This window comes from Misgurnus anguillicaudatus, chromosome 19, assembly GCF_027580225.2.
Source record: "Misgurnus anguillicaudatus chromosome 19, ASM2758022v2, whole genome shotgun sequence".
Lineage (NCBI taxonomy): Eukaryota > Metazoa > Chordata > Actinopteri > Cypriniformes > Cobitidae > Misgurnus > Misgurnus anguillicaudatus.
In genome coordinates, this window is record NC_073355.2 from 15,754,922 (window position 1) to 15,779,089 (window position 24,168).

General features: G+C 37.1%; 1 protein-coding gene across 4 annotated transcripts; it reads right to left on the reverse strand.

The window, feature by feature from the left end:
* Positions 1–126: 126 nt before the first annotated feature.
* On the reverse strand, positions 127–23,575 carry unkl (unk like zinc finger). Of its 4 annotated transcripts, none has more exons than XM_055189730.2 (16): positions 23,419–23,575; positions 22,352–22,561; positions 18,135–18,311; positions 17,422–17,555; positions 16,594–16,729; positions 13,815–13,932; positions 13,645–13,729; positions 13,388–13,554; positions 12,835–13,023; positions 11,900–11,962; positions 9,360–9,537; positions 8,913–9,005; positions 8,606–8,830; positions 8,298–8,494; positions 4,981–5,238; positions 127–4,774 (listed from the first exon to the last, which is right to left on the reverse strand). In XM_055189730.2, exons 1-16 carry the CDS (start codon positions 23,481–23,483, stop codon positions 4,619–4,621), a joined length of 2,451 nt encoding a protein of 816 aa, XP_055045705.2. In that variant the 5' UTR covers positions 23,484–23,575; the 3' UTR covers positions 127–4,618. The 4 variants fall into 4 exon arrangements, with proteins under 4 accessions (XP_055045705.2, XP_055045730.2, XP_055045714.2 ...); XM_055189748.2 differs by having other exon boundaries at positions 4,631–4,890; XM_055189755.2 differs by lacking the exon at positions 12,835–13,023.
* Positions 23,576–24,168: the final 593 nt, after the last annotated feature.

The following is a 24,168-nucleotide window of genomic DNA, read 5'->3' on the forward strand; positions in this document are numbered from 1 at the left end:
CAGTATCTCATTTTTAATAGAGGTGGCGTTTAGCAGCTTTTGCAACTGAGCTCCTAGTTTTTTCTCATTACATTAAGTAGCGATGAGAAACACACACTAGAGGGAAGGAAAAACACTTGAGCCAGATTAAAGATCAAAAATTATTTAATTCCCAAGATGATAAAAATAATTCCATGAATTCTGTAAACCATTGCATAACTGCTGTAGTGTAGACAAGTGTTAACAATTTTAAACGATACACTACGAGAAAAAGATTATGCATTATAAATAATACCATCTTAAGTAATTCTAGTAAAGAGAAACCTCTCCGGCCTTACATGTCATCGAAACATACAACTATATCATAAAGAAGCCTCCATAACTTAAACACGTAACTCCCAGTAAATGTTTAAGGTCTCGTGTTGACAACACATACACAAAGTATGATAATAACAGCAAATTGTATAGTATTTCAACACTAATTAGAATATAAGCTGTTCTATATACTGATGCATACTGTACCAAAATAAGGGATATGTTTCTTCCTCATAATATAAATGTTTTCCTTATTTCGCGTTTTTTCAGCAAGTTTGCAGTTTTTTCTTTGAAAATTGGACATCTCTCTCTATTCTACAGTTCTCCTGTAAAACCCTGAGAAAAATACATCTCGTATATTTCCATCAAATTTTTACACTAATAAATACACAAACTTGAAAACTGCAATTGTGTTAACTTATAAATGTATTTTTTGTAATCGCAATTCACAAAACTAGTGCTACATATTATTATAGGTTAACTGTTCTCTTTGTTATCCAGTGACCCATTTTATAACTAATTTGAATGGTACATTCAATATTCAGGGATTTAATGTTCGATTAACCGTAACATTAATTATAGGGAACAGTGGTTACAAAATCCTCTACTTTTTTCTTGTGTTATACTCTTAAAAATTTGTAATAGGTATTTTCCCTGGCTAGTTTGTTAAATTTAACCAGTTTTAACATATGTAATATGTATATACAAGATTGCATAAATCCTTAGGTTCAATAATCACGCTATACTGACAGACAATAAAATTAAAACGAAAAACAAAAAAGAAAATCCACAAGAATAGAAAGAAAATAAGATTATTTTCACTGCAGAGCATTGTGGTAAATTTTCAATACAATTTACACATCAACAAATTACATTAATGCTAAATGGTCATTTGAGTTAAACATTACAGTTCGTATGTATAAAAAAATGGCTGATACAGACAGAGAGAAAACTGTATGGATTTTATGTAGTAAACATACAAATGTATAAAATTAAAAGGCTGGATTATGTACGTGAAAATCAACATTTAGGAATATCTTCAATACAAAAATCTCTTTTTGTCATGCTTCACAAACTTTTCAGATGAACTGCTGCTTTTAAAACACATTCATGGTGGAGAATACAATTGCATAACATCTTAACTGTTGATCACAACTCACAGATGTACCATGTAAATGCTAGTTATTGTCAACATATTTTCCTCAAAATCTGAATAATCACTTTAATAAGTCATTTAGGGAATTAGGTGTTATTTCTAATTAATACAGTGTGGTAACGCCTACAGAAATCTGTAACAGGATTGGTGCTTTGAGAAATACAGGTTAAAACATCCCAAGGCACTAAAATTCGGCTCATTATATAAGCATTTGTTCAACGAAACGACTTTCAATATGTTGTCTTATTAAAGGCACAAATTTGTACTTCATCAACAGAAAACGAACAATATTGATAGTATTACAAAGCAGCGTAACTAAGTGTCTTTAATGTTTTTGTACTCATACAATTAGTGTAAACTAATTTATCACATGCAAACTTCCCTAGGCAAAAAAAGTGTGATTTAAGGCGAAGAAATCTTTAAACTTTCATAATGTGACCCACTGTCTGTCTCAGCCATTTCAACTAGCAAGGGACTCGTTTTACATCACATTCAATTATGGTCTACAAAGCCATGGTGGACAACATTTGACAATACAATAACAGACTTCAAATGTTAAAAATAAAAATAATAAGTTAGATTTCTCATTTCATATCCAAATTCTAAAGAATCACAACTAAACAGACTGAAAAACAAAACAAAACACACCAGTCAAATGGAAACTAAAGCAAGCACCTTACGGGCCAAGTATACTCATTTAAATTCCTGACAGCATACAAGTAGTGCACAACCACTAATGTTTCAAAACAAATAAGTACTATTATTATATAAAAGAAATGATATATACTTCAAATAAGCACTAATTCATATGGCCACTTAAGAATATTAACACAAATATTCATTCATTCATTCATTACTGTGACATTCCTCAACTGTAGATTACAGCCAATTCAATCAATACTATAGGATCATTTTCAGGAATTGAAAAAAATGGATCTCGTATAAAACAATTATGATTAGGACTTTAAATGCACACATTACGTAAATAAAGTACTATGATTTGGTCATTTCTATACCAAAAAAAAAAATAATAATAATGAAATCGCAGGTATAAAATTAAAAATAGAGAAAAAAGATCAACAGTAAAGGTCTTTGGTAGAAACTACAAAAATGGGCATTCAGTCCATTAATATTGTCAGCAAAAGCAGTTGGCATAGTTGTCCTGTCAAATTAAACATTGAAAACTGACGTTGTAATTGTACACCACTTCATTTGAACTCGAAAAAACAAATATAAACTACAATACCACTTTGGTTCATCTGTGTAAAGTCCACATTTGACTTGACCACACTAGCAAATGTCAAATCTCAAACATTGATTTTCTACCTAAAATGAAATCCTACGTTATGGTCCAAACGAGTGACATCTGCAAAGCCCACGACGAACACTTTCGAGAAAATCGCGAAATTCAGAGCTACTTTGATCCGTTACAACCCGTCTTACTAAAAATAGCACGCCTTCGCTGATCGGACTAGAAAAGATAATCACGTAGTCAATGCGTTTGAAGCACTGTACAAAAATATTTTGAAATACTTTAGAGCTATCGAATGTGACGCGCCTGACCGACAAATACATTTGGCAGTGAGATCAAGAGCTTTAGCTGGTTAACAAAATGAACATACCGACACATGCAGTGACTTTTTTTTTGATAAATGCCGAAAACACGAGCTACATACGGACCTTGTGGATTTAGATACGAACTAAAGAAAAAATATATACATTGTCTGTTCCTCTTAAGCTAAACTAAAATATGAGGATCTGGACAATTAGACCTCAATAACCATCCCTTTTGAAATAAATTGATCTCAATTACAAACGTAGAACAACTCACACCTTTGTGTACCTGACAATTTTCCGCACAAACTCATTGTTGTAAATATGAAAGGAACAAGAAAATAAAAATAAAAAGTTCAGATAACACAGTAGCAGGTCATTTCAATTAGACTACCTAGCACATTACACCGTCGAATTTGGATACGAAATAAACAGATGACTTTTGTTTGTAAACACTACGCACTACGATTTTAATCATCATGAACAGAAATGTACTAAGCCAGTCATGTATTTCCCGTTTTGAATATCCCTACACATTTACGATTCGACACTAATAATGAAGCTGCACCCAAAAAGCACCATCGTCGATGAAGAAACAAGGAATGAGACTTGAACATCAGGGCTCAGGCACCGACCTGGATGAAGTCTCTCGGAAACACTTACATCGTTAAATACATCGTTTGCGCGAGCGTTAACTAACTATGGGTTTGGTACTACAATCCTAAACTCTTCACAGATGAATATGTTTAAGGCAAGGCACTTAAAAAAGAGTGGCCAGGAATCGGGTCTGTCCGAAAAACAAAAAAATTACCGCGTCGCTCAGGACACATGTGCTCATCTAACATCTACGTAATGTATAGTCACTATAAGACGGAGAAATCGATTCACTAAATGCCTTCGCATACAGTATGTGCCTTAGTGATATTACAGCTGCTGGTTATGCCTAAAATGCATTTTAAAGTTTGCACTTATTTGATTGAAAAATTGAATGAAATTAATAACTATACTATTTAGTACTATACTTTTCGTATGAAAACTAGCAAGATATATACACTATACCATGATTTAACAGTAAGAAAAATGAAATATTCTATTATGTTTCACAGTACACACAAAAGCTTCATACTTTTTAGCGTATTTGGGAACAAAAATATATAATTCTAAGAAAATAAAACGAAAAATACTACAAAGCAGCTCAAAGCAAAATTTCTAAAATACCCTCAAGACAATTTTCCGAGTCAACAAAGTGCTTTTACAAGAAATGAATCTTCTTCACGAAGCTACTAATAGCGATATGATGTTTGATGTCTGACCGAATTATTTTTAACAGTCGAATAATGGAAATCAAACTACGAATGCCGCGAGCGCTAATAATAACCAAGGGGGGGGGGGGACTGTTTAATGCTTTATGAAAATGTATAATCTATAGCTTACAAAACAGGTATTGCATTAAAGTACTCGATTTGTATCAGTCAAACACCACTTATTAGATTCTAATAAAACTATTCGATTTAATCACAAACAAAATGCTAATTAGAAATTGTAAGCGTAATATATGTATTAGTAGTTCTTCAAAGGGCTAAATCGTTAACTAGTACCTCGAATAGCTGTACATCACCACTTCAATATTTTTGTCTTACAGTATGGACATTCTGTTTTACCAGACGCGCACTTCTGACAAAGTACATAATGTTGGCAAGGCTGCAGGACAATGGAACGATCATGCTTTTGGCAAACTATACATTTCTTTGACTGAAGCTGATATATTACCTGTGTTGAGAAAAAGAAGAGTTAACGTCAGTCACACCTTACAGAAGTCAGGAGCATTCAATGCAGTGCTTCATGCATGACTGACTGGTGTGGGTGTTACTCTTCGCCCGTTATGTCTATGTGACGAGAAGAGTGCGACGCTTTAATTAGAGCGTGTGTAAATGTGACATGGTGGCGTATGCGTGTTGGGACCTGCTCCTTCTTACCCCATCTATGAGGTCTAGGTCGGAGCGCAGCCGGCTCTGGATGGAGCGGAGCTTTTGCAGGGGGAGCTGGTCCAGCTCGCCGTAGCTGCGCAGGAGGGGTGTGTTGGGGGAGCGACACAAAGCGTCAAAGTCTCCCTGCAGTTCCTTCAGCTTTCGCTCGGTGTCCTCGCGCTTCTGCTCCGCCAGCTGCCGCTCCGCCTCCGCCGATTTAGCTTGTTCCTTCGCTTCGTGAGCGTCTTTCTGCCACGCTTCGCAGGCCTGATAAAGGAGCGATCACAAGTGCGTGCTAATGAGTTCATGATTATCTTAATTGGTTTCACACCCTATTCCTGTCATTCCTTGCATTTTGTTTGGAGCTGAACGGCTGAAGGACAATAGCTGTGAGATAATAAAGGCGATAACATGCAAATCAGCACAGCGTCAGTCTATGTTTTTTTCTTCAATATTTTACACTGTAAGCAACTTCATAAGAGATAACCTTAATCCAGTGTACTGCGTTACTTGTACTGCAATACAATACTCCAGCCATTTATTTTTATTACCCCATGATTTAATCACCCTCAAGCAATTCAAGACACACATGTCCATCAACCCCCAGACAAACACACTTGGAGCCATCCCAGGAAATATCCTGCTTTTTCAAGCTTATAATGGGAGAAAATAGGGATCAGGAAACAACTTTTGACTTTGAAGCCCAAAAAAGTCCATTCATCAAGGGGTTAATAAAGGTCTTTTGTGGGTAATCAATGCGACTGTGCAAGACAAATATCCATATTTTAAACCTTAAATGCGATTCATGAGAGAATTTAAGCATAGTGAGTGTTAGTTGCCATAGGTATGTAACGCAGTAACTCTTGTGAATCGCATGGGTCAAATATGCCTTCATTACCAGAAGCTATTTATTTTAGTTTATATTAAGTTTAAAATATGGATATTTTTCTAACACAAATCGCATTGATTACCCACAAAACACCTTTAAACCCATTCGAGCCAATCGTGTGGATTACTTCTGTAAAGGATGGATGCACTTTTTGGGCCTTTAACTCTTTCCCCGCCATTGACGAGATATCTCGTCAATCAAGAGAAAACGCTTCCCCGCCAATGACGAGTATTTCCGTCTTTCCGCAATACCGCTATTATCCACTAGGTGGCTATCCCTTCCGCAACTTTTTAAAACCAAAAGTATTGCCCTATGGCAAGCTGCTGCATGTCCGTGTCTGTTTTAAAGATCACTCTGAATGGGATCTCTATGAAAAGTCCGTCACAAAAATGAAATTATCTCTGCTTTTTGCTCAAAATGTGGTGTTTTTGCAGAAACCTACCCATATTCAAAAGCTGATTACAAAAGAACTACTCAAGGTAGGATGTAATGTTTTTTTTTTTTTGAAAGCAGGTCTGTTCTTTCATTTGGTATACTGTATGTATATATATTTGAAGAAGAACATTTTCTGGAAGGCATTAAACTTTTGTGAAAATCATGAAAAACGCTGGCGCTGGCTGGCAACTTTTTTTAAAACGCTGGCGGTGAAAGAGTTAAAGTGAGAATTTGTTTTCAGATTCCTGTTATTTACCATTATTTGTTTTGAAAAGCAAAGACATTTACTAAAATAACTCCAAATGTGCTCGTCTGAAAGATGATGGACACGTGTATCTCAGATTGCTTGAGGGTGAGTACATCATGGGGTAATTTTAAAATTTGGCTGGAGTCTTTAGTACTATTCGGACGGGATTCGTTTTACATAGGGAGGTGGGGTAAAGCAATTTTTATCAGAGCTAGTGATTTTAGTCCTGTCCGAATGCTCCATGTCAGTAATCATTACAGACAATGTCAGTAAAGATTACGGCGACTTTTACCTTCTGTAAAAAGGTCCGGAGAAATTACCTCAGGTAATACTAATCCAGTGCGAATGGGTGATTCTCACGAAACCATTGAAACACCACAGCACTAATGAATTTAGCTTTAAAATGTCTAATATAGTAACATTAAAAAGCATCAGAATTAACACAATACTGTGTTCTACCTTGCACAATGTGTGATTTCAACATACGAATTTATAATTGTAAATTTTATCTCATTTTCTGCTGAAATTCTCATTACCGCAATGTGTCCGGCTGTGTTTGAACATGCGTTATGTTGTAATTTAATCAAATTAACACAAAAATATTAAGAAAAAAAATAAATGGATGTTTTGCTAGACTACTTTAGATGACAGAAAAAATATTTACTGAATATTCATGTATAATAATAATGAAGAAAAATTAGGAAAATTATGTGTCCATGCCTGATGTTCTCATCCTCCGCAACACTTTTTGAGAACAGTTTAAGCACACATACAGAATTTTAATAAAGTTTGATTTTGAGTGACCAAGCACATGGACCAGTTACTTCAAGATGGCTACCAGGTAAAATAATTTTTTTACAGTTAATTTGAAATATTGTCTTGTCAGAATGCTTACACGACATTTTTATTATCATTACCGCAACAGATGCTTATTAAATGTTAATTTAATTAATAGAAGCATAATACTGTGATTTTAAATGCATGTGCAGAATCTCCAAATTATGTTCTTTCAAGTTTGTCATGTCATTTTGAAAATATGTCAGTGTTGATGTTTTCTGACTGTTGCGGTAATGAGATTTTTTAGGACTAATTTTTTAAATTATGTTACAAAAAGTGTTAAATGATAAGTAAAAGTTTTTAAAATAATGTTCCCTTTTACTCCAGACTTTGTTTTTCAATGTCTGGTGGGAAAAAAAGTTAATTTAAGCAAATTTTACATTTTCATGCTTGACATTTTTAAAACCAAGTTTTCGTGAGAATCACCCGAATAGACCAGCTGTAAATATACACGTAAATCGCGTCATTTCCTTTTAATTTGCGGGTTTCTTTTGAATATAAAAGCGCTTAAAGATGCATTTGCTTGAGTTCTAGGTGGAAAAACAAGTCTGTGGCAAGTCAGTTCCTGAATAACATGACACAAACTTAAAAAAAAAGTCTCTGTTTCTGAAACTGACGTTCTCCCCAAATGGAAATTAAACAGTGTTTCACGTTTTCCTCGTCTGTGTCACATTGTTTGCACATCTGATATCAGGAAGCAAGGTAACGCGCACGTGAAGACGAGAGGTGACGGGCTGCGCAAATTAGTTACCCCTCCCACTTCTGAAAGTTTTACTGAGATTTCTAATCCCGTCCGAATTGACCATAAATATTACAGACGTCCTGTGGTAAAATTACATTACACCATCTACCCCTGTAAAACTAATCCCGTCCGAATAGGGCTTTTTTCATTGAAAATGTAAATGAAATGTCCCTGACCTGTTTGACTTGGTGCCAGGCATCCTCCCATTGCTTTATCTTGCGTTTGGCCTCATCCAGTTCTCGGAGGAGCCGGCCGATGTCTGCGCTGCTGGAGCTGACCGTGCTGGAAGTAAGGCTGCTAAACACTGGAGACGGACTGGGAGAGAAGCTGCCACTCATAAAGTCCCATATACTCCCCGCTCCGCCATTCAGACCTGTGGCCAAACATGATTCCATCTACTCACTTAATACATCTATGCATTGATAATACATCTTTTGACTTTCAATATGATAAATATTAAGATCAATAACTAAAATACTTTTACCTAAGGAGTTCTGTGTAGACGTAGGTGTTCCTAAAAGGCCGTGCTCGGTTTTAACAGGCGGCACCTGTGGCTGGCTCTGCATTCCAGTAAGGAGAGACTGGGACAGCGATTGGGACATTGATCCGAGCGGGGAGGCGGAAAGCGAGGAGGATGAATGCAGAGAGGAAGAACGAGCCAGAGAACCAGGAATATTGACAGGAGCGGACCCTCCTAATAACCTCTGACCTAAGGAAGAAAAACAGTTTAACATCAACTTTGCGCCACGTCTAAAACAAGCCGGACAACAACAGCATAGACAATATCTGACTTGTTAAACCAAGGCCATTGTTGTCCTGGTCCTCTAACTCTTTGTCAAGGGAGGCAACATTGATGTCACTAAAATTTAAGTCAAGTGCAGATCCTACAAGCAAGAAAAGTAGCATATCTGTGCAAAAATCAAGCTATGCAAAGATCTTTATATGGCTAAACACAATACAAAACCACCTGCAGGCCATATCTAACCAGCATTTGACAAAAATCAAACTTCAAAGCACTCATCATGCATCTCATTCATTGTCCAATGTTGCTGCTTTCAGTGAATTTAATAAGTGGACTCGCTGACTTATAGCTAATGCAATAACAGAAAACAGCTTTAACGCCACTAAACACTCTGCATTTATCTGCCCTGCCTGATCTGAGCTCATTCGGTTTTACGTCACTTAAATTGAGTTAAGAAACAAAAGCAAGTGGTGGTGAGGGGGACAGTGGCACTGACCTATGACTGACTCTACGGTATTGCTGCCTGGATAAAAAGGTGTGGCTTTTGCATTCATGGTCGATAAAGTGGTGGGTGATGAACTGTCAGATCCGATGCTGGAAGCCAAGCTAGACGTGATGCTCGATGTTATGCTGGATGCTAGCGGGTTCACAACTGAGAACACTCCGCCGTGAGGCTGAGAAAGTAAGCGGTCGGACGAGACTTTGTAAAATGTTACACTGCATCTTAATATAGCCTCAAACCATTTACAGGTCTATTAACAGCAATGCATGTCTTTGCAAAAACGAAAACAAATGATGATTTCATTACAATAACATTATGTGTAGATGATGGTATTTATGGCTTAAAAGAGAACACCACCGTTTTTTCAATATTTTAAGATGTTCTTACCTCAACTTAGACAAATTAATACAGCCCTATCTTTTTTCAATGCGTGCACTTAATCTTTGTACAGCATGTCGTGAATGCGTTAGCATTTAGCCTAGCCCCATTCATTCCTTAGGATCCAAACAGAGATGAATTTAGAAGCCACCAAACACTTCCACAAACGTGACAACACAAAAGTTTGCAGCACTTCAAACTCGGGCGCAGTAATATTGACGCGAGGGGGGAGTAGTCAGGAGTTGTTACTGTTGTTACTACAGTGATGATGTTACCGTGCGCCGAGGTCGAAGTGCTACAAACTAAGGCTACGTTTACACAGAAACGATCTGAAGAGAAAACGCAAAAGTGGCGTTGCATTGTCACTTTTTATTTCCGAATTTATACAAGAATTTTGGGGGGGAACTGCGTGCATATGGTGATATTCGATGTAGTATGCACTTTAGGCGGCTAGGTGGCAATGTGAAGCACTGACACACAACTACACCACGCGCCTGCGAACAACCTTCTTCCTTGTTCTCCCAGGTCTCGTCCAAATCCGTCTGGTCTGCCTCCGACGAATTGGCGCATCAACAATTTGATAGAGGTTACGAGTCAAGTCTGAAGTCTTTGACCTCGAGTCCAAGTCAAGTCTGAAGTCTCTGGGCTCGAGTCCAAGTCAAGTCTCAAGTCTCGTAACAAATAAAACTCTAATAACAAATAAAGAAATTATAAACATTTATAAAAAAACAAAGTTGCACATTAAGTAAGGTCTAAAATTAGCATTAGGTACAGAAATTAAATTAAATGGATAATAACACTGTCTTTATTGTAAAAATTAAATATTATTATTATCATTTTTGAGCAATAGAAGTGATTTTCTGTTCGTCTTGGGTTGTTTGATTAACAGAAATGACACAGACTTAAGTAGGTTAATTGAGGTTACTGTCTCTTTATTAAGAACAAATAAGCCCAGACTGGTTTCTGACTGGTTTCTTAAGACATAAACAAAAAAAATGTATTAGAAAAAGAATACTGTGAGATCATTTCGCGTGTATGTGCCTTGTCAAGAAAAGAAAGATTTTATGTTGGCTTAACTTTTGAAACACTTCTCTCTGTATGTAAACTACCGAGGGCACTTAAACGCGTGCTCAAACACAGGCAGAGGGCGAATTCAGGAAGAAGATGCAGCAGTCGCTTCACATAAAAACGTTACGTTGTTTTTCATTGCTCTATTCAGCAAATGTATGTTAATGGACTACACTACACTATGACACAAAGTAGCGCAACTTTGGACCTGACTGGAGCTGGACCGGATACACTTAACCGCATGTGCGTACAGAAATCTGCTCACTTGAGCGCCTTTTTGCGGTTAAATTGTTTAACCATTTAAACAATTGCAAGCCTTAGAAACACGTTAATGACAAACTTACCCTATTTAAATTGCATATTAATCCGCAAATCGCATGCGAGCCGAACCGCGGATCCGTCACAGCACTACCCAAAGCGTCAGATGAATGCCACAGCAGCGACTGCCTGCAGGTACAGTCGACATATATGTTTGCGGCCGCGCGCGCGGAGCAGATACGTCACGTGTTTACGTCGTGGGCAGGTTGTAGGTAACGGAGGGAGCTATGACAGCGAGCTCATCAGACGTTTCCTAAAAATAAACATTGTTCACGAGTCGCGCGGCTCGAGTCCGAGTCGAGTCTGAAGTCTTTGAGGGTCGAGTCTCAAGTCGAGTCTGAAGTCACTGTGTGTGCGACTTAAGTCGCACTCGAGTCCGAGTCTCAAACTCGAGTCCCCAACTCTGGTATCTACTCATGTAACAGTCTTTAAATAGGGAAAACATGGAAGTATTGGTGGCTTCTAAATTCAGCCCTGTTTGGATCCTAAGGAATGAATGGGTCTAGGCTAAATGCTAACACATTCACGACGTGCTGTACAAAGATTAAGTGCACGCATTGAATAAATATGGGTATGCATTAATTTGTCTAAGTTGAGGTAAGGTGTTTTTCTTTAAGGTTAATGTTCAATGATTTCTTGGAATAGAAGCGAACAACAATTTCTATAAAATACAGATGGAAACTTTCTTCATTCCTCTAAACATGTTATGGCACCTACAATCCATATGTGTGCAGTTGTAATGTGTAATTGTGAAGACTGGGCTGCTTTACCTGTTTGTCTTGGTCCATTAACTTTTGATTATTTTCCATAGACTGGCTCTTCTGGTTCTTTGCCTGAAATTAGATAATACACCATATCATGTGCAAGTTGTTAAGGCAACCAGGAGTGCTATTATTTGGAAAACTGCTACCTGCTCAGGAGAGAAACAAAACCCTTCGGGGTTACAGGGATAGCTGTAATCATTTACACACCATCATGCTGTTCCAGACCCGTGTGATTTTTTTTTTTTTTTGCATTACAGAATGTAACACAACCTCAGTTAAAGTTTAATTTTTAAATGTATGCTTTCATCCAAAGTGACTTTTAGTGCATTACATTGTATGCATTTTTTTATCAGCACTACCACTAAACTAATCTAAACACATAATATAATGACAGTGAATAATGATTATGATGATGACTGAGTTAACATTCTGCCAATTTTTTGTTTTTGAAAGAAAGGTTTGTAACAACATGAGGGTGCATATAACCACACTTTTACAAAACATTGCTTATGTGACCTTTAAGTGTCGGTCTCCGCTCACTACATCTTTACAATTATTATTCTATCACTTGTATTGGATACATGCGCAACTCCTGGTGCATATGCTACCACACAAAATGTATCCAACATAATATGCTGACATACAAGTTGCATGTGGTTTGCATTTCGAAATGTGATGCTATAATATCCGTGTAGAAAGTTTTAACCACACCGTGACTTTCACGAATAGATCGCTTTCACTGACACCTAAAGAGTAATGATTTTAAGTTGGCAACAAAGCATTGAAAAAACAGAACAGAAAACCAATAACAGGAAATGAAATGACCCAAAGGACACGAAATCAAATAGAAACAGAAAGTAGTTTGCAGTATGTGTGTCATGCCTGCAACTCTGAGCAGGAATTCCCCTCAAAAAAGGGCTAGAGAAAACGGTCGTGTGTACCTGATCCTCCCGTTCAAAACCCGGAGCTTTGGGATAGTTAGACGTCGGAGAGGAAACACTGGACGTGGTGGACTCTGAACATAAGCTACCATTAGTAAAGCATTTTGGCCTGCCGATGGGTCCGATTGGGGACAACGAACTGTTGCTCCCTGAGCTTGGCGTTACAGTCGGACTATTAGAGCAAGAGACCTGAAGGAGAAAAGCACAGATGGTCTTAATGATCCGCAGCCAAATAGTCTCGCGGTGTTTTTGATGGGGTCGATTTAGTAGGCGTCACAAGAATAGGGAGGTCTCATTTTGGTGAGATAGCATTTGAGTTGAAATAGACCTAAATTTTAGGTATTCCCCCTTCCAACACAGACTGCAATATGCGGAAACGAATGCAAAGCAAACCAACATAAACAGAACGAAACACTGCTGAAATAAAATGAGAAGCAGCAGCTCTCAAAACAACGATGCGTTCTAAAGAAGTTAAATCACTACAGCCATGCAACGAAACAATCCCCAAACAGGTGAACCCATCGTGAGACGGATATAAAGCAGGTGCACATACGTTTCCTGTCTGGCCGTTGTTACTAGCGCTGCTGGTGAAAGTGTTGGTGTTGCTGCTCCACTCGCTGATTGGACATTCTGGGTATTGCTGAGAGCCCAGCTTGGACTGAGACCCCGACTGCATCGCTGTGAGCAACGTGTTCATGGTCTCTTCTGTGGAAGGAATTCCTGCCGACACGAACATACGGGCACAAATCAACATAAATATTTACACTTTACGTATGGACTAAACAAAGTTTTCCTATCAATCGTGCTTACTTTCCACATGTGCAAAAGCACAGAATGGCCCCCTTGGACAGTATCCGGTTTGCCTCATATCATTGCATTTAGTAGATTTGTAAATCTGGAAATGAAGATAAAAGAATGAAAATAATATCAAGTTGATGATGCCATACACGTTTAGCCGCATACAGGTGTGGCAGTCTTACCTCTGGGTGGAATTGCTGTTCTGTGCGTGAGTGGCAGTACTGACAGCTGTCGCCACTCTCACACTTTGAGGGTTCACCCCATTCGTCGCCATGTTTTACGCTCGGGCATGGCGTCGACCTGTTACACACCAAACAGGCAATGAGCAAAATCCAAAACAAAAATAGCGCGTGGTCGAACCGAAATTTTTACAAAAGCAAACTGATCCAAATAAAACAGAATCCTGGTCATCACTGTTGCTCTGTAGAAATTAAAGCCACAATATGTAAGATTTTTGTAATAAATCTAGTACAGTTTTGCGTAGTGTGATATATTTAATTTAATTTGCCCAAAATTTCCCAAGGATTTTTAAATCCAGAAAAATTCCAGTTTTAAATAACGTCAGTTTCACACCGCAAGCGTGAGCAGCGCATGTTTTTTTTCAGCGCCCATGTTAACAAATTAGAGCATGCACACTGCACGCGTGCATGCGCAGCAGGAGTGGCGCTGAAGCGATTGCAGCACTGACCACGGATTTACACCGCACGAGTCTGCGGTGCGTTACGGCTCCGAAGTGGCTTTGTTTCATCTTCTACGCGGTGCCAACTCACACAAGAAGCGGATCAGAAGAGCAGCAGTAGAACGTCACGTGATTTTCCTGTCAGACGTTTTTCTTGATTTTCATGGATAAGTTGGCTAAATGTTAATGTTTTGTTAGGATTCATTCTGTATATTGTTTAGTTTTTTGAATTGTCCTATTTTGTTGTTCTGTAGTAAAAAAAGTGAATAAACATAAAAATTCAGTTAGGATGGACAAATATTAAAGTATTTAGTTCGTCTATATTTAAAGTATATTTATCTAAAACACATCCTCAATTATGTTTATTTCACATACAGTGCCTGTGAGCAAGATGATGTGAAATACGGGAGTCTGCACGAGGTGTTTATTTTGAAATTGACAGGATTTTTGACTTTTATTTTATATTTACGGTGCGGCTTCAACGTGGCGCACGTCAAAAATAGACTAGGCACCTATCTTTAGCGAAGCGGCGCGTAGAGCAGCTTCTGGGACGCTCTTGAAACATGCCGCAGCGCATCTGATGTAAACACAAGCATTGACTAGAATGACCGCAATCAGTTCCGGTTGCCTCTTCGGAGCCGTAACGCGCCGCAGACTCGTGCAGTGTAAATCCGGGGTTAGTGTCAGCTCTATTTTTGCTGAGCTGCTCATGCTCAATTAAAGTGACGGCGCTTTGTTTATGGTTTAAATGCTTGTGGATTGATGTGAAAAAGTGTCATTTTACCATAAAATCATGAATGTGATGCCAAGTGTGTTTTAAACAGTCAAGAGCAATTTAACAGAAAGCAATGAAATATTAAAAACACACTGTTGCCAGAGGACTGCGCTTTCATTCACCCTCTGCCCAGCACTAAACGAATCCTCATCTATCTTAATAATCTTTAGAGGAACATACATCTATAAATATAAATCTTATGCTTATACTGTTGAAGGGAAACACGATCGATTGCATCATGCTGTCAATCACTGAGGGAAATCTTTTCATTTATTGTAAACTTCAGAGAAACAGATTTAATAATGTGCCATGGGATTTTTATGTCTATAATTGCGTATTGTGTCTATCTGTCATGACACGGACCAGAGCAGCATGAAAACAATGTTTATTAAACAAATCACAGTTATATAAATTACGCTGACCTTCAAAAAGCGTATTGAAGAGGTTTTGCTCATGAATGAATGTAAAATAAAGTAATGTGACCTTGAGATTGTTATACTGTTATTAAACTGCACAGTATGCGCTGTATACGCAGCCGGTGTGAAAGCACAATGGTCACACGTGGCAAACACTCTCCTCATGCTGTGTGAAACTGGCGTAACGGCTCGTCCATTGTATAGTGACTTAGGTTGGTTTCATATTACCATATATACCCGTACGACCCTGAATATAAGACGACCACCAATTTTCCAGACTTATTTTTAGGGGAAAAAAAGAGATTTTGTGGAAAAAATCTGGTTTTCAACAGAAAATCATTTTAATTGATTTCTAGTGATAATTCATTGGAAAAACATTTTAACACCATTCATTAAATATTTGGATTAATTTGTCAAAAAATAAAGTTCACTCTGTCAATTAATGAGTTCAGAAATGAATGAATGAGTGACAAAAAAATGAATAACCTTTCCACAAAATGCAATAATTATGTAGGCCCATGTATGTATGTAAGTGTGGTACTGTGAAGATAGACAGATCAATCTGATTTAATCAAACGCATCTAATCATCACATCTAATCGCTTTCTCCCGTTCCCCCGTGATTTTGTCTATGTCGCGAATATAAGACAACCCCTCATTTTTCAGGCTATTTTTAGAACAAAAACCTCGTCTTATATTCGGGTATATACGGTAGGTTCGAGTGCCTGGTTTGCTAACTCGCAGCTGTAGTGCCTTGCAGCCAATTCATTATGATGGCATAAAATAATATGTTAAAACATACAGGTAAAAAACATCAATTCATTGTCTTATCCGTGTACATGATTAGCCAATTCAATAAGTCTTCGGAAGTTGAAAACAACATCTGTCAACATTCCACTCTCCTTCATAAAAAGTCATTCGTCTTTGCCTTTGTTATTGTGTAATAGTGACCTCTAGTGGTGAAAATCCTACATATTGTGCCTTTAAAAATGAAGAAAATAATTTGGGGAGCCGTTTCAGGGATCGAGGAAAAATGACCAGGATTTGTTATTTGGAAAAATGAGCTTTTCCATTAAAGTATTTCCATCTCACCTGTATTTAAACTTTCTGGGATTTCTTCTCCTATCTCTGCTGTTGTGATAGTGGGGACAGGCATAGCCCTGTCTGCATAGACGTGGAGGCTTAGTGCACTGCTCAGTTTTATAATTGGCCAAAACAAAATTGGTGTCTGCAACAAAAATAATTTGGTAAGAGAAACTTCAAATTACTGCATTTACCACCCAACATACAGAGGCGGATTCCTGGACAGGGTTTAGATAAAGCAAGGATTTGACCTTAGTTATATAATGACATTTTAAGTGAGTTTACACAAAAATGAAAATTCTGTCATAATTTTCACACTCCCATGTTGTTACACACCTATATAAATTTCTTTGTTCTGATGAACACGAAGGAAGATATTTTTAGGAATGTTTGTAATCAAACCAATCATGAGCCCCATTGACTTCCATAGTAGGAAAAATAATACTATGGAACTGAATGTGGCTCATGAACGATTTGTTTACAAAAAAATATTCCTTCATGTTCATCAAAATAAAGAAATTTATACAGGTTTTGTAACAACATGGGAGTGAGTAAATAATTAAAATAAACTATCCCTTTAAGTAATTTTTTACACACTTTTCTTTTTATAAAACATTACTGATGTCTGTATTGAGACAAAACAATGGCACTGATATATTTTTAAGCTGTTTTCAGTTAAGTCAGCTCAAACATGCATTTTAGTCAGAAACTAGATTTAACCCCCGTCTGAGAAACTGAACCATAGTGTAACTTTATTAATACTTTTCTTTCGTTCATTTTTATTAATTCCTTTATTTACTCACAAACTGGTTATCTACTTGGTAAGTTAAGTGTCACCTTGCCAGCGAGGGTCCTCATTGAGGGTCTTCTCAATCATGGCCTGGCTGGCCAGCACACCTGGCTGTAGGTCAGGAATTCCCTCTCCCGATCCCAACTGGCCGTTCTGCAGAGCTTCCTGTGCCTGGATCTCCCTGTAAATATATTTATGCAAGTAAGCCCACCCATGAAAAACCACCAACCATTCTGCACGGTAGATGCGATAAAACAAGACCGGACTTGATGTAACAGCTATTTCCAAATATACGTTGCTAGGCAACTGCTGAGACGGCATATTTCTCATTTAATCACTCGTGAGCCACATACAGACCAAACCCGAATCGTTTGCAGCTCTTTTGTGCACACTGCTCACCAATGCAAACAACAACAATAGGTACGTATTTGCAAAGTAGGTTAACTTTTAACACCCACCCCATATGAGCACTCAAGCCGCTTGTTTTTAAATAGAAGTGGTATGCAAATATCCTAGGTGGCAATCATCCGAAAACCTGTGGTATTTGCAATTGAAAATAATTGGCATACTGTTGTTAACTGATGGTTTTTACGTTACTTGGGGGTTGGGAGCGGCAGACAAATTTCCTTCTCTATTTGAGTGCCAAAAGACCTCCTTTTTCATACTACTGCCATAGTGTGTGTATAAAAAAAGATCAGAGACATGCTGTATGTTACAAATGTCCCTTCGCTAACCACACAAGTAATAAAAGTGATCTTACCTAATGTCATAAACTGGTGGCCGAAGATCGTGTGGTCCATGAGCGAAGGCGCAGTGGAGGCCGTTCTTCACACAGTGCCCACGAGCGTCTGTCTCATGGATGCAGGTGCCAGTCTTGTAGTAACGTAAATGATACTTGCGCTCTGTGTCACCGGTGGTCCGGTGTAAATAAGGGCAACTGTGAAAAAGGAAAACACATGCTGAATAAATGAAATACGACATTACTGTGTTTATTACACATTTTCACAGACAAGTTAATCACTGTCCCTGTAATGTAGGTCGGTTTCATGAGGAATGCTTTATTTTACATCATGCATGTCTCATTGTTAACTGCAGTTTCTTCAGCCACAGAAAATGGTAGAAAGAAAATACAGAACCAGACATACTGCTGCAAAATAATTACTATACCGTGTTATGTCTAGCTACAAAATATAAACTACTGGACTAAAATAATTACGATACAAGCTTACTCCTGTTTTGCAGCCACAATGTGAATACTATATAAATACATATAGATAAATAACAAAATGGTTTATAGTGATGCTATGTGCATCAAAACACAGATCAGGTAGCAACAGGTATCAACAACATTTCGCTTTGCATTTCCTTTTCCAGGGGTACCAAACTTTTTCATTTCAGGACCCAGCACAATATAGACATTTTTGTAAATAAATATAGGGAAAATACACATATAGCTTTTTATTTTTACATATAGCTTTTATTTTTAAAGTCAATGTTTTAATGAAATATAACTTGTGTAATTGCAAAACTAAAATGTTTTATGTTACTTGTCATTAATTGAACTAAACTGTGTCAAAACTAACGGGACGATGCACAATCTACCTATAAGCACACTAGGCCTGTAAGATATAACGAAATAGCCGGAATATTGTTTGCAAAATCCAAATTATTTTAATAATTCAAAAAGTTGTTCATAGAGTTTTAGGTCAATGTAGATAGCAGAGAGAGACTGGTAAGACAAAGAAAAAGAAACATGTACGTTGTATTGTATAACATACGTTGTATAATATTTTATTATTTAAATTGTTATTGCAATTTTCTTCAATACCGTGCAGCTCTTAAAGGATTACTCAATTTTCTTTAAAAAAATCCAGATAATTTACTCACCACCATGTCATCCAAAATATTGATGTCTTTCTTTGTTCAGTCGAGAAGAAATTATGTTTTTTGAGGAAAACATTCCAGGATTTTTCTCATTTTAATGGACTTTATTGGACACCAACACTTAACACTTAACTCAACACTTAACAGTTTTTTTTAAAAGGACTCCAAACGATCCCAAACGAGGCATAGGGGTCTTATCTAACAAACGATTGTCATTTTCGACAAGAAAAATAAAAAATGTGCACTTTTAAACCACAACTTCTCGTCTATCTCCGGTCTTATGATGCGCCAGTGCGACCTCACGAAATACATCATCACGTCAAGAGGTCACGGAGGACGTATACGAAACTACGCCCCAGTGTTTACAAGTGTGCAGAAAGAGAATCGTTCCGACGTTGTTGTATGTCGAATGATACCAATTAATGTCTTTGTGTCAGTTTATTGTTTTAAATGGTCCGCAAATGTGCGTTTCATATATGTAACACGTGACCTTTCTACATCACTACACAACTACTTGAGGTCGCGCTGGGGCGTCACAGGACCGGAGATAGATGAGAAGTTGTGGTTTAAATTGCATATTTTTTATTTTTATTGTCAAAAATGACAATTGATATGTTAGATAAGACCCTTATGCCTCGTTTGGGATCGTTTAGAGTCCTTTGAAACTCTGTTGAAAAAACTGTTAAGTGTTGAGATAAGTGTTAAGTGTTGGTGTCCATTAAAGTCCATTAAATTGAAAAAAGTCCTGGAATGTTTTCCTCAAAAACATAAAAGAAAGACATCAACATTTTGGATGACATGGTGGTGAGTAAATTTAAGAAAATTGACTAATCCTTTAAGCACACTGCAAAAAAAAAAAAAATAATAATAAGAATAATAATGAAAAAACACTTGAAAATACAAACTTACTTAAATATTAAGAATCAGTATTTATTGAGCTTTAACTTAAAAAAAAAGCTAAATAAAGACATCTCAAAAACAAAACACTACCGTAAAAACTGTTAATGTTGTAAATGATTTCACAACCTTAAAACAGTCAGATACTTGTGAAATACTTCCCGGGTGTAAAATATGTTGCAACATATGTCTACATGACAAAATACAAAGTTTAAGAGAGAACTAAGGTCTTCATAATGCACTGTGCATATGAAACAATAGCACATTCTCTGGTCGAGGCAGTGCATTACTAATATCGTTTTTACAGACAATTTCAAAGTGTTGTAAACTTAAAACGCCATAACATGACATGCACAAAGCATATTGCTCCTACAAGATGAGATTAAGAAAAACAGTAACACAGATGTTTTACAGGATTTAAAGAAAAACTGGGTTACAGTACTACAAACAGCACTCTTGCAGAGCACAGACTAGCACTGAAAATGCTACATTCCCAATAATCTTCTCAAATATAGCAACTGCATCTTCTTCAGGTAGCAACAGTAACTATGGCAACAGCTATGATGTCAGCACAGGACGGCTGCTACTGGATGAATGGATGTGTGATCTATGCCTAGACTGAAACTATGTGACATACATTGTGCAGGGAGATACAGCGGAAACATGAAACCATTTTTAATACTGAATGCAACAATAAAAAAGATGAAATGCTGCAGATGAAGAAATGACATTAAATGATATAAAGATGCATGGAATATCATTAGTAGACTAAACAGTTTGTATATATAGGATAAATAGAGTTAATCTGATAACAATCTTACAGCAAGACCAGAAATATTATCTGAATAAAGCAAAACAAAACCAAAGTGCACATGCGCAACTGGTATAGCACAACATTAGCAGTGCAAATGGTTGTGGGTTTGATTTTAGTGAACACACACACACACTAAAAGCATATAGCTTGAATGCACTGCAAGTCGCTTTAAATAAAGCATCTACCAAACGTGTAGTTGATAGCTAACTAAGCCTAGCAGTAGTGCCTTTAATGAGTTTTAATGTGATGACACTACAGTAAATATCTGAACCTTTGAACTGCAATACTGTAAAGACACACTTTTAACATACAATTTAAACGAGTTAATGAGGAAAAACAAAGATAATTTACCACGAAAGGCCAATAATAAAACAGGTAACACTTTACAATAAGGCTGTATTTTTTAACATTAGTAAATGCACAAGCATGAACTAACAGTGAACCGTACAGTATCTATATTAATCTTGGTTAACGGTAGTTAATGCAAATACAATTGTTCATGTTAGTTCAGCGTGCATTAAATAATGTTAACAGTCACAACTTTTGATTTAAAAAATGTATTAATAAATGCTAAAATTAATATTATGTCTATACTGAGCAATGCTTACTAGTAACTCAAACTATGTTTTTAATTTTGTATAATTTAATTAATAACTAAAGTCGCAGTAAATCACTTAATAAAGTCAAAGATTATAATGCTTTTTGTAAACCATTTTTTTTTCAAAATAAAAAGGGACTCGCAAACACTGTATATCTGTAGTGAGCCATTCAGAAATAAGTACGTGCAGCGGGAGAGCCAATCACAATCCAGAGAACAGGGGGCGTGTCCTACCGTTCCCCCAACGCATAAGGAAAACAACAAACACAAATCCACAATCGCTGCGCTGACCTTTATTTACAATCTACGATACATTAAGTAATAGAAACTAGTAAGTATAAGACTGGAGTGACTCGAGTTTAGAGATAAACGCGGGAGAAAACACTGCGTATAGTCAAGACTGCAAATGAAAAACAGATATCGATCAGGCAATCTACACAAGGAGAAAGCCGAAAAGGGAGTCAAACATTAACATAAGAGCAAACAGTGAATTTACAGTGGCTGAAATTTACTTCATGTTTCAGTTAAGGGGGCGTGTTGCACACAGTGAAAAATACTATCATGCAAAAATCTTGCTTAGGGTTGTTCTGATAGCCAAAACATTTGCATTTCCGACCGACATTAGTATTGCAATACATTTAAATCTCAGATTCGTACAACTGGAATAAAAGACAGCAGATTGATAAAGCATTTTTTCAATGTAATGCACAGCTCACAAACGTACTGCACGCAATAGCTTTATTATCTTCTTGACAACTACTGTCTAAATTCAAAAGTTACTCACTCGTCTCCATCGGGACATATTCCTGTTGTTTCATCATACTTGGTGCAATATACATCGGGGCTGTAATTAAAAGTCCCATCTCTTCTCCGTATGGGTCTCCGTCTTCTCTGATTGAGAAAATGCCAGTGGAAACAAGTAAAGGGTCTATGCTGTGTGCATTTGTGCTGCAAAAACAGTGGGCACTGTTCAGTCCTGAACTCCTTCAAATATCTACAATAAAAAGAGGACGTCATGTTAAAAACATTATCTCGACATTTAAAGCAGCAAACACTGAACGTGATTGATGGAAACAAAACAACATCGAGCTGGGTTTTATGACGAGCAGCTGCAAGTTAAACTTTATAGCTGTCGTGGCTGTTTACACTGCGTAGTTTCTCAGATGCGACAACAGAACTTGCGCTACATAAATGTTTCACTTCATCATTTAAAAACATGAAAATATACTCATTATGGCTGTTCATAAAGCCGCAAACTCGATTTCGAAGCATTTGCTGTAAGCTATTTATGAACGCTTCCCACTACAACACTTCAAGCTTACGCTAAGTATTCCACGATTAGCGTTCAGAGTTACGTAAAAATGTTGACGTGCGTTCCATTCAATCCATTAGTGCGTACGGCGTGAAAGGAGCGTAGAGTAGAGAAACACGGGCCGAGGAAGGAGGCGGATGCAGCTAACAAACCAGCCTGCTAGCTACATCTAGCGAGCGTCTCGACTCGTTTGCGTTGCAGTGCGATGTATGTGTCTTCAAGCCTTTGGACAAGTAAGCGTTGAGTAAATAAGCAAAGAAGACCGTCTCAAGTTTAAAAATGCACAAAACACAACAAAAACGTCAATACAAAATACAACGCAACGTTTAGCCAATGCGAGATTGTTTGGTTGATCAACATTGAGCTGAGAGAGACGCGTGCATTCGGAAGAATTTACAAAAGGAAAAGCACCATTTTAAAACGCACGGAGGGAGAAGAAACAGCAAGCGTTACAAATGCAAATCCGACAGACGCATGTCGAATATGTACCACGTTCTACAGAAATGTATTTTCGCGCTTTTAATGTTTACTTTACTTACGTATAGTGGGTTGGTTTCTCGGTTTGAGGAGAAGCGCTCGCCGCCGTTTTCGAAACCGACGGCATTTTCAGTCAAAACAATAATAGCGCGTGCGCGGGGACCCTCTCGTCTACTCATGCTCTCGCGCGCCACTGCAAGGCCAATATGAGCAACTGGCGGGACAAACAAATACAGGACAATGACCATGCTGCATAGCAGCACTACTATAATAAAATTATGGCTGCCACAAGTGAAGGCTTATTTAGACTCTAACAAAATTGTTTGACAAAATTATTCAATACGTTTAATTTTTCCTAAAACATCCATCATATGTATACACATTATAATAATATAATACACATAATAATGTTATTTGTTATAAATAATAATATACATATATTTATAATATATAAATAATTATAAATACAAAAGTGTACTTAAATATTTACTACAATAAATTATACTAAATTCAATTGTAGTATATTGTAATACTGCACTTTGATAATTTCTACTATATTATTCTTTAGTTATGAATTGATAAACTGAGTAAATACTGTAGTAAACTAATATTATGGTATCTTTCTAACACTATAACTTTGTTTTTAGGAATATAAATTAAGTTTACTATAAATACTAAGGTACTGTTAATGTGGGTGCATTTCGATAAAAAGGCAATTTTATGCAACTCAATATAAATGCAATAATTAATACAATTTTCGATTGAGAATATTTTTCATTAAGATTTATACGACTAGTTACGCAAACAAATCT

Excerpts from the sequence above, each read along its gene's own strand:
- unkl (XM_055189730.2), bottom strand. The coding sequence starts at position 23,483 with ATGCCGTCGGTTTCGAAAACGGCGGCGAGCGCTTCTCCTCAAACCGAG. Across the intron at positions 22,562-23,418 it reads GAGAAACCAACCCACTATAC|ATATTTGAAGGAGTTCAGGA; the intron begins GTAAGTAAAGTA and ends TTTTTATTGTAG. Across the intron at positions 9,538-11,899 it reads TAATGGACCAAGACAAACAG|CCTCACGGCGGAGTGTTCTC; the intron begins GTAAAGCAGCCC and ends TTACTTTCTCAG.